At 32.0% G+C, this 12,553-nt stretch overlaps 1 protein-coding gene across 1 annotated transcript in view; it reads left to right on the top strand.

The window, feature by feature from the left end:
- Positions 1-8,985: 8,985 nt before the first annotated feature.
- Positions 8,986-12,553, top strand: part of LOC117103778 (alpha-amylase-like) — a 10,425-nt gene continuing 6,857 nt past the window's right edge. The window contains exons 1-2 of the mRNA XM_033244397.1: positions 8,986-9,058; positions 9,407-9,640. Of these exons, the coding sequence (XP_033100288.1) occupies positions 8,986-9,058; positions 9,407-9,640 (307 nt within the window). The remainder of the gene's footprint in view (positions 9,059-9,406; positions 9,641-12,553) is intronic.

The following is a 12,553-nucleotide window of genomic DNA, read 5'->3' as shown; positions in this document are numbered from 1 at the left end:
TGTATGTAAAAAATTAAAATCCAATTCGGCTTTGTTCAAACGAAGAGTAATCTTTTCATATTTCCTTAATAAAGAAACTGGTAATCTTCTTGAACTGAAATCCTTGATAATAGAACCAAATGGATTATGCCATAATCACACCTTTGATGATTTTGATATTTGGAAAAAGTCCTATAGGTGTCGGATTAATTCTATAACTGTAAGGGTACCGGTACACCATAAAATAAAATCTGTTTTGAGGCTGAGGAAGTGGAAAGCTGGCATTTTTCATGACCTAGTAAACCAATAGGACCAGAGTTTGATACTGTTTTAAGAATCCGATCTGGATATCTCTTTATTCACTAAGTATGTTCAGGAAACAGTGAATTCACTGTTCCCTGGTATTTTATGTACAGATGAGAGTCTCACCTGTGTGTTGGGCGTGGGAGTTAATCTTGTTGAAACATAAGGGCTGGGATCAGAATTATTAAAAAAGTAATCAGTTTTTAGTTTTGCGTGTGAACCACGAAGAGCTGGGCATATTAAAATAGTCATTTTAATATTGACTTAAACGGTATTTGTGTTTAATATAATCAATATCGAGTCATATTGATGACGATCAAATTTTGAATCATATATGCTGGTACTTCATGAAATGATAGTGTTCGTTATTAAATGTTAACACATTTTGATTTAAATGCGCTATCCAGATGTTTTTTTATGTGTGCTATTTAGATTTATATATGTTTGCTATTTACAGTACTATATTATTTCTGTGGTAGGCTTATCTCTTTGACTTTGTTAATTTTCTTGTTATGGTCAACGCCAACGCTGCTGAGTGCCACTTATATAAAGTCTGTATCTGAATAAATTCACAGCAATTGTGAGTCGTTTAAGGTAAAAGTCACCAAATAGAGCCACCATCGAGAGCATATATAAGATCACGACTACGTTGAAGTTTCTTTGAAAGCTATAGTCATAATCTACTATTATAACCTGTGTAGAAAATAACAGCAAACAATGCATCTATGAGATAAAAAAAAAAACCCACCCAATAAGTTAATCATAATAGCCTACTCTAATAATAACCCATGAGGTTTCTATTAGAGTCACCAAAACTATTAGGAAAATGATATTCAAATCAACATTTTTATCGCTTAAACACGATTTATTCCTTAATTCCAAAAAGGAGGCAGGTCCAGATGGTCTTCCCCAAGAAAATTTTGATTATTAGATGGCAGGAAATGGGCTTTCCCGACTTCGGCGGTGTCTTTTAATGACTTTTATGTTCTTCAAATTTCAGGGTTTTCCCCTCTCTTTAAAACGGTCAGGGAAAATTTCTCATTATTATTAAAGTAAAAAATGAACCTATTATGTGTGTATAGGCCTACATACATAAAACATAATTGAGTAGTTGCATACGTATTCTTTTTTTCATGAATCGATAGGCCGCAAACAGGAAATTGGAAAACTGTCATTCCTTGATGGCGGAAAATGAGCTTTCCCGACTTCTGATGTGTCTTTTAACTACTATTCCGTTACAAGAGGGGAAACCTTGAATTGTTCTTACTTCAACGTTTTCCCTTCTTGAAAAAGGAATAGGTATTTAAACTGTCTCAATTTTATTAAACTGGCCTATTATGTGTGTACATACATAAACAAGTTGCATACGTATTATTTTTTCCATGAATCGATGAGCCCCAAAGACAAAGGGTCCGAGAGTTCATCCCCGGGAAAATTTTAACTTCTAGATGGCAGGAAAATGAGCTTTTCCGACTTCTGAAGTGTCTTTTAATGACTTTTAAGTTCTTCGAAATTTAAGGTTTTCTCCTCTTTAAATCGGCCAAATATATCTTTCTCATTCTTATTACAGTAAATAGGCCTATTATGTGTGTACCGGTATACATACAGGAAAAAAAATCATGAATTGACGATAAACCCCAAGAAGAAAGGCAGTCAGGGGTCCTCCCCTGGAAAATTTTGATTCGTAGATGGCGAAAAATTAGCTTCCCGACTTCTAATTTTCCTATAGTAGTAAAAAATCTTTCAGCTTACGGGTCCCTAAAAGGTAGGTTTTGGTAAAAAAAGGTAGAATTTTTCTTTTTTTTTCTTTTTGCCCAAGGTTCCACTGGCTCCCTCAGATCAGACAATGGTAACCTATACCCTATTAATACCCCACACTAAAAGACAATCACAGAATAATAACACACGGTTATTATTATGAGTTTTACGGTATCATTAATAACATCTAATTATTATTATTTGACATTTCATAATACTTTACATTTAGTAAATTTATCATAATGCGTGTACATAAAATAAAAATATATAAGTAGGGCCTAAGCATAAAACAATATGTATATAATAATGTCTAGTAGGCATATTAATTATAAATGTGAGTCCAAAATTGTGTTCACATGCAATTTATGACATAAAAAAAATATACGTATGGAATATACTCAATCAAAGGCTAGGAATGGAAAGAAAACTTGTACATAAAACAACATAGAAAAAATGACCGCACAGTAAGACAACATTTGACGGCAGCGGCAGTTTTCGTCACACAAATTCCTTTAATTAGAGGTCAATATTATAATTTATTCAATTTCAATTGAAATTATATTCAAATTATTGTAATAGCAACAATGCAGGGAGACCTTCCATATTGGAATAGTAATCTTGTATGTAAATGAGAGGTATATATACTGTAATATAAATCATTAAAGGTACATATACAGTGTTTTAATAAGGACATAATGGAACATATAATATTGACTGTGCGGTCATTATATATAATAATGACCGCACAGTAAGACAACATTTGACGGCAGCGGCAGTTTTCGTCACACAAATTCCTTTAATTAGGGGTCAATATTATAATTTATTCAATTTCAATTGAAATTATATTCAAATTATTGTAATATCAACAATGCAGGGAGACCTTCCATATTGGAATAGTAATCTTGTATGTAAATGAGAGGTATATATACTGTAATATAAATCATCAAAGGTACATATACAGTGTTTTAATAAGGACATAATGGAACATCGTAGGCTACCCTGTAGCTTTTCAACGAATAAAGTCCTATAAAAGTCATTATGTAATAAAATGCCTCCGACGGGATTCGAACCTGCGACCTCTCGCTGACAAGGCGAGCGTCATAACCATTATACCACAAAGGCTTCATGGTTGAACAGGTCCAAATAACCGTCGGGAACATTGTATTACACAATGCTACGCCTCAAGAGGGCGTTCGGCCAGATAAATCTGGCAATTCGGCTAGAAATACTGTCGTATATAATATGATATTGAAGGGAGTTAGCCGTTAACACTGTTGAATAACTATACTGTAATATAAATCATCAAAGGTACATATACAGTGTTTTATATGTACCTTTGATGATTTATATTACAGTATATTTATTCAACAATTATATATATATATATATATAGTAGAGTTGACATCAAAATAATGATGAGCTGCACGTATGTTCTAAATAAGTATAACATGTGAGTCAAGTACAAAAATAAAATATATTATTATTTAATTAAAAAATGTTTTTCAATTAAATAATATATATATCTGTCATTTATTTTCGTATTGACTCACATGTTATACACATATATGTTGTAATATCAACAATGCAGTGCAGTGATGTCATTATTACGCATGGTCTTTTTTAGCTTTTCTGTTTAAAAAATGGTAAGCCTAAATCAGACAAAAAAGAAAACTAGTATAATATACTAGGTTAAAGGTTTTCGTTTTTTCTTTTTTTTTCAATATTATTGTCATAAAACTCACTTTAAAGCAACAAATCTGTTTTAACCAAGCATTGGGTAATGGCGCTGTTCCCATTTACGATCAATATATCATATAACAGGAATAATATTCTTGAATTGTTCGAAAAAAAATTTAATACGAATGCATTACAATAAGTATAAAGAATCTTCCCTTTTGTATATTATTAAAGACTTAGTCCTTCCAACATTGAGCCTTACCTTTTTGAACTCTCCTAATTATGAATTTTTGGACAATTGGACATGTTACATTTATTTATGTTATTATTTAAGCACAAGATCGATATACAAGTCTTTGTGCTAATGTAATCATATAAACTTCACATTGAAAATGTGGACCTGTAACAACAACAACGATTCCTCTTCTGCAACTAGTGAAGAAATTGATACTAGCAACGACAATCATTTGGAAGCATGAACACATGGGGCGTAATTTTATTTAAGCAGAAATTTAAAAAAAATTGTAAATAATACCAAATATGACGTATATAATTCATGATGGAGTATTTCCATAAAAGTTAGTACAAATTAAACGTCGGTACTTTATGGGTAGATTTTATGTTAAAAAACAAAACAAACAAAAACCAAAAAAAGAAAAAAGAAACAAAAAATGTAATTGCAAATAGATGATATTCATAACTTGTATCATGATTGAAATCTGCTTAAAGATTTGTGCAAAAAAATGAAAAATGTAACTTTTGTAAATATGAGGATACTCAATGAGTTTCATATTTATTCACTTAAGGGAATATAGATAAATATGAAACAGAAAATTATTTAAAAAAAGAGATAATGGAAAACAAAGTGGGTTATCCCAACAGAAAAAAAAAAACAACGACAAGCATTTTCGCTTACTTGACGGTGATTATCGTGTTCATCAGTGGCAAGATTCTTCTTACTTATCTTTGTGTTTTCAAGTCTTTGATCGATATGATAGCAAATTGCTTATATTTATTTTTCTTTTTTGTGTACCGAGTTGAAGGTGAAAAAAGCGACTACATTTACTGTAAATCCGGTACTTCGTTATTGTTCTTTCCCTCTGCCTCGACGCTAAATCTTGTCACTTCATTGCTGTGGAAAGGTACATCATAGCAATGTATCTTTTTAAGTACTGGATAGGACAAGAGAAGCAGCTTATTGCAATTGTGTCTACAATTTGTAGCTGCGTTTCTAGTAATTTTTCAATTTATCTTCAAACTCGAGCCGGATTCAGTAACTTCTTTAAACTGTCCTTTTGTTACAAAGACATAGTTTTTCAGATATTGTCAGACATCATTATGTTGCTGGAAAATATTGTATGCCCAATTAGCGTAATGACATTCTGCCATCTTTGTGTTTACTTTACAAAATTTCTAAAATTCGAGCATATTTAACCAAGGCAATTCAACATTTTGTAGTCTATTTTATAGAACATAATTACCACCATGACCCTAAGTACCACCATCACCCTCGGTACCAACATCATAAAAAATATCATAATTTTTATATCCTCATACCTGTTATTCAACATCAATTCCAATTAACTGTTAACCAGCAGGACGTTGCGCCAGTGTGGCAGGGTCATGGCCTCACCCCGTCGGGCAGAAAAAGAAAAAAAAAATATATATATTTTTTGTAATGAATAAAATCGTTCAAACAAGCCTTTAGAACCCCTAAATTATAATAGTTTGCGTAGCCCGCTTGATACGAGCTTCCGGGAGATTTTGAGCAAAAAACGACCACGCACGCACACTTACGTTCACGTTGCGGTGTCGGCCGCATTCGAGAACATCATACATTCTCCAAACTTTTAGGCAATTATTATTATTATTATTATTATTACCGTATTAAATAATCACTATTATAATTGATGAATACAAACAAATATTGCAAAAAGTAGATGCATTTGAAATAAAATCAATCAAGATTATTGACAAATGTATTAATTTAATGGTATCTTTGTTAATATTCCACATCTGATTGCCATTGTGTGATACAAAACTAATCATGGGGTGAGAATAATATTCAGTAGCTTTATTAGCTCTCCACTAAGTCTTTATGTTCTATTGTAATCCATTTGAGTATGCACTCGTGTTACTCAGCATCTGAACTGAATTTTGCTGTCCGCCTTCTTTAAAATGTCTGAGTTTTTGTTCGATATTGAAGGTCGTGTTTGATATACGGTATTTGTGATTTAATAAACTATATTGATTTATATTATGTCCACACTCAGAGATATTGTCTTCTCACATTTTATATATACATGTATGTACGTTTTTGTCCACATCGTTTTTTGGCGTATTACGAATCATAAAATATATTTCTTTATTATAAAACTTATATTTTTTTTCTCCAGTACTTATCAGGACTTCTTCAATGTTTAAAGAAATTATATAAATATATATATATATATATATATATATATACTTAATATATATATGTGTGTTTGTTTGTGTGTATGTACGTATATATTTGGTTTTTTTTAACTTCATTCATTCATTCTGAGAGTAATCAATAGTAAAAATATCCAAGAGTACAAAAAGAAATTTGTTTCCACTTTATTTTCACATTTTATATATACATGTATGTACGTGTTTGTCCACATCGCTTTTTGGCCTATTACGAATCACAAAATATCTTTCTTTATTATAAAACTTATATTTGTTTGTCCAGTTTTTAACTTTATTCATTCATTCTGAAAGTAATCAATAGTAAAAATATTCAAGAGTACAAAAATAAATTTGTTTCCACTTTGGACCCAAAATGAGAATACTGGTACTAAAATTACAGAATAATAATATAGAAACATTAAAATAAATACATTTAACAGTACTACATAGACAAATTCAATTTTCAGAAAATTAACATCATCATAATTATTATGTATATATATATATATATATATATATATATATATATATATATATATTAAACATAGGTTCTGCCACTACTTTCGGACCATACATTCTCGATTGTCACTGGCCCCTGGATTCGACAGTGATGTTCGACCATATAGGGCTAATAGGAACAGTTGATTAATAATAATTTTAATAATAGGTCTATTAATAACATAAGTATGCCTAAATGAGTTGAGCGATAGTCAAGGGTAACACAAACACTGATTACATTAGCTGGTAAGATAAACCCTGTAGGTATAACCATTGATAAACAATACATAGCGGAGGAGATCATGACAGATGCAGGCTTTCACATACAGGCGGACATAAAAATTATTTTAAAAAAAATTTAAGAATAATAAGCGAAAAGGTTGGCAAAAAAAGTATGGGGCCAATGACAACATCGAATCAATGACGTAACAAAGGTCTCACTGGCTAAAATAACGCCTGTTTTCCACCAAGCGAATTTGTTCGCAAGAATCAAAAGGGTCGGTTCGAGCTTTTGCGCATTCACAACTGTGAACTGTCATAAAAACGGGCAACCAATCAAAGCTCAAGAAGAGAACCGAAACTTTAGATTCGCGCGACTAAATTTTGATAGTAGAAAACAGGCTTAATGGCCTCGATCTATTATAAGGGGACCGGAAGTATTATTCTGCATGTTTCCGTGATCATCGATACCATACTGAGCAGAATGTGAAAAAAACGTCTAAATACACCGTGACTTTTAAAATTAAAAAAAAAAAAAAAAAAAAAAAAAATAAAAAAAAAAAAAAAAAAAAAAAAAAAACGTCGTATGGGATCCAATGCGCCCTTAGTCCCCGGGGTAGTACTGGGGCTTCGTTGCTCCACTGACGTCGGGCATTTGTATAAATGTTAAATTAATAACGAACCGATGGACAGAATATTGTGAAAACCCCAACAACGGGGACCCACCAATAACAGAATGGAAAAATATATTTTAGCCCATTGTCACCCTTAATCCTCATTATCATCATCATAATCATCATCGTCATAATGAAAATTCTCTCGAAAAATATAGAACTAAATACGCTCTTACGAAAAGATTGATAGAGACATACTTGATTATATTATTATATTTGTTCAATAAACACATACCGTCTTATGCTAAAATTATCAGTGAACCCCATGTTTATGGAAATCGTTGTGTTAATAATTATAGTGTGCTCATTTATTTTGCATATACATTTACACATATAAATTAAATTAATAATACTAGAAAGACCAAGTTAGAACGGGAACTCTCACAGCATAAGATTTAGTCTTCTTTGCTATATCAATTACGATGATAACATGAAATTAAAGAGAGTCTCTATGCCCAAAGGCATAACAATACAACCGTTAATGTTTAAATAATGATAACTAGAAGATGAAATTTTAATTATGACTTGATAGTAAATTATTGAATTCAATATATAGGCTAAATGTTAACAACCCAATAACTTTTCGATATATTTAGATAATAAATATACGATAGCGTATCTGTAGGAAAAATTATTTTCATCACAGACGAAAATATATTCAATTACAAAGTTAAAAACCATGCTCGTTTAACAAAAAAATGTGGGACAAACAATAAAGTAATCTCTCAGACGACCAAAAAGAAATATGCCTGACTGACTGGAATATAGATCCAGATACTTTTTGCCAAAGAACTGCATATTAAAATTAAAATCAAACAACTTTTCTTTAATATTGTTGCAACCGTTACAATACGTAAAAGTCTCCAAGGTGATCAGAAAGGCACGCTGATTCGATAAACCAATCAGCTGTACGCGAAGGTTTGTAGCGATTTTATTGAATCTTAGCTTTACGGAGTTGTACATTTACCATTTTAATGCTACGGCAGATTACAATCGCTGACACTGTGTGATCGTAGCAGTCATCATCGTCGTCATCATCATAGCCCGTGAATTTTTCAAAGACGCTAAAGGCACAATGATGCTTGATGCATTCTGTGACGCTTGGTGATACTACTAATTTACTGAATATCAATTAGGAGTTTCATTACGCTAATTTTGCTTTCAAAATTTTCCCACGTCCAAGCCCAAATCATAGGTTCCCAACTATATTCAATTTACTGGATTCAATGGAAGTATTTTATATAATTACATTATTTCCATACTTTTAAATCTTGCCACTATGTCGTCATAATCTTCATATGTCTATACTTACAGAGATCATCAAAGAACTCTCAGAATACAGGAAAGCTCCTCCTCCTCCTTTCCTCCTCCCATGTCGCCGTCAATGGGAAATAGGCGTGAATAACTACCACAGGCCGCCTACCAAACATTCTGCATATTTAAGGGAATGCTAGCTCTAAACCCCTCAGCGAAGCATTGCCATTCCCCTGAGATCCAAGCTTCTCTCGCTCTGCCCATCCGTAATGTTGCCTTATCGTCGAAGAAATTCTAGCGCAGCCACTGGTTTGAATTCGCTCGTTGTCCATTGACGTGTTCCTTAGTCTCTTTGCACACAAGAGTATAAATGGCATATATTATGTAATGTAGCCACTGTAATTATATTTCTGCAGACTCTAAACAGTAGTAAATTCTTATTGTCATTAGGTAAACGTTGCTTAGATTCAACGGTGACGGTCCCACTTACCTAGTGACCTGTCATTGCCAGTTATTTTTCCGTTCTATCTGAAGTAATTAGTAAACAATTGTAAAAATTAATAATAACTAACCATTTCAATAATCTATTGGTGTAATATTTTTGTATTCCGTAGACTCTGGGGTTGGCTCAGATGGAAGTTCTTTCAGTGCGAGCTTCCACGATAACCAGCGAGGCCACGGTGGCGGAGGCCATGTCCTCACCCACGTGTCCCCAAAATCATACAAACTTGCAAACGCCTATATGCTAGCATGGCCATATGGCTTCCCACGTATCATGAGCAGTTACTTCTCAAGCACTGACGAAGGACCGCCATCCTCCTACAAAGGCCAAACAAAATCTGTTACCAGTAATTCAGACAACACTTGTTAGGCCATGGGCTGGAGGGTTGGGGAAGGGGGTCACCGTGCCCCCCCCCCCCCACAGTTAATCTTCTGTGGTATCATTTTGTTCCTACGCGCATATAGAACAAAAAAAAATTGATGTTAACAGGAAAAATGTAGGGACTGTCTCTTATACACATCTAGATGTGTATAAGAGACAGTCTTTATACTGTTATAAAACACGATGTTTTTCAATTGTTGAGCTCTCATATGTGAGTAATTTTTATACAAACGACTTTATATATACATATAATAATATATATATATATACACGCATATATATATATACATATATATATATATATATACATACATATTCAAACATACATAGATACATAAGTCTTACCACTTCATCTTTAAAGGCCATCCATTCAGGATGACTCTTTACTAACTCCTTTATTCCTTGCTCATCCTTGGATCGAATCTTTTCATGAAGTTGTGTTCTGCAAGTATAAAATCGAAGTACAGTATGCCTTTTAAATGGACAGTTCTATCATGGGTAAACCTACTTCAATATTAAAATGGAATCCACCTTAGGCCTTTACGGTTTATAGTCCTTATCCGAGAAGACTTGTTCTACCACCAGAACCATAGGCGAACATGGGGTTCGAACCAGCGTCGATATTATGACTGTAGGTTGCGGCGCCCCTGTTAACCGCTCGGCAATTCGACTCGCCACACAAATAAACCCTTTTAATTGTATAATATTTATTTTATGAAAAACAATGGTTGATACCTCATTATGCGATTCATTATTATGCGCTATAGAAACACAATTAGTAATAATAAAAATAATTACACTTTCTGATGTTATTTTATATGTTGAAGTATCATGTGTTTTTAAGTTATAGAGGTTTTATTACTGTATTTGTCATTATGTGTATATTTCCTGTCTCTTATACACATCTAGGGGGGGGGGGGGGGTGGAGGAGTATTTATGCCAATAACTTTGGCATAAATAAAATTTCCACCAATGTTATTTTGGTAGCAATGTGTAGCATATATGTTTCTTAATCATATGCAGTTTAAAAAAAATTAATCCGACAATTATTAACGTCACTGGAGGTCAAAAGGTCATCGACCTTTTTCTAAAATGCCAATTTTTTCATAACAATTTTATGAAAAAATGATCATTAAACTTCAGTGTCATATGTCTAATTTTGGATGTATTTGATACAAATTGTGTTTTTCTTGTAGTTAATAACATATGGAATACAAAAATTGAACAAAACAAGAAAAAATTAAAATGCATTAGGCCCTATGTTCTATTGTCAATGTTTATGATCCGAGAAATTTGTAATCAACAACAGTTTTTGGGGTAGGAGTAACGTTTATGATCATAACTCTTGATTTAGTCAATGGATTTGTATGATGTTTATATCAACATTTAGCCTATATATTGGTCAGTCATTCAAATTCAAAACATTTTTAAACATATCTAGAGGTCAAAAGGTCATTGACCTCCATGGAAAAGTTGTTAATTTATTCCTAATTCACTCACAAACGTTTACAAATCTATAGTTGTGAGTGGATTTAATACCAATTAATATTTTCTATTGTAAATAAGCATATGGAATATACAACAACGATATTAACAAGGAAAATGTATAAATAAATTAAATGTACTACTGTCATTTTCTTATATTCTTAGAATTTGTAATCAACAACTAACAGTTTTTGGGATAGGGGATAACATTAAATGCTCATAACTCTTGATTTACTCAATGGATTTGTATGATGTTGGTATCAACATTTAGCCTATCGATTGGCCGGTCATTCAAATTAAAAAAGAATTGAAACAGGTAAAAATTGACGCAACCAGAGATAAAAAGGTCATTGACCAGCACAGAAAAGTTGTATATTTATTTCAAATTTACTTACAAACGTTTAGAGTTGTGAGTAGATTTGATACCAATTAGTGTTTTCTATTAATAATAAGCATATAGAATAAAGAAAATGATATTAACAAGAAAAATTTATAAATTAATTAAATGTATTACTGTCATTTTTGATTACTTGTGTAATCAATGACGATGTTTCGGGTAGGGGTTAACATTTAGGTTAATAACTCATGATTTATTGGATAGATTTGCATGTTGGTGGTATTAACATGTAGTCTGTAGATTTTCCAACCATTCAATTTTAAAACGTGTGCAGAAATTGTTGTATCTATAGGTCAAAGGTCGTTGACCTCTGCAGAAATATGCAAATTCTTCCCAAAAATTATGGCAGATATTTTTTATGACAATATAATGGAAATATATAGTGGTGAAAGTTATGTTAAAAGTTTCCAACCCGAATAAAATAAACGAGCGGTACTGGATAAAGACAACTTGGTTTCTTGCTTCAAACAAGATATCCATTCATAGCAGTTTTATGAAGATGAGCCTATCCAAGTGATGAACCTAAAAGGGTCAGGGACCAGGACATAGGCCTACTGTACATTCGACTTTAGATTGACAAAGATTGAAATATGTTAAGTACAGACACGATATATACATAGGCCTAGGTCTAGAATCCAGTTAGAATATGTAATTATATATCAAAATGGTATATGTATATATATATATATATATATATATATATATATATATTCATGAAGATCAAATTTGATAAAATTTAACAATAATAATAATAATAATAATAATAATAATAATAATCATTTTGTCATTATTGTATCACATTTTTGTTAAAAATTGTTAGAACTGATCATCAGAGGTGAAGGTGCCAGCAGCCTTTATATTTCATAATTTTGACATCAAATCCCAAGACCTTAAATATATATATATATATATATATATATATATATAAATCAATATAGCCGTTAACACTTTTAAATTATATACATAAATCATCAAAGAAAAGTAAATACAGTGTTC

This window comes from Anneissia japonica, unplaced genomic scaffold, assembly GCF_011630105.1.
Source record: "Anneissia japonica isolate Jap-2015-1 unplaced genomic scaffold, ASM1163010v1 scaffold287718_len389476_cov179, whole genome shotgun sequence".
Taxonomy (NCBI): domain Eukaryota; kingdom Metazoa; phylum Echinodermata; class Crinoidea; order Comatulida; family Comatulidae; genus Anneissia; species Anneissia japonica.
This window is presented reverse-complemented; position numbering and strand designations above follow the sequence as displayed.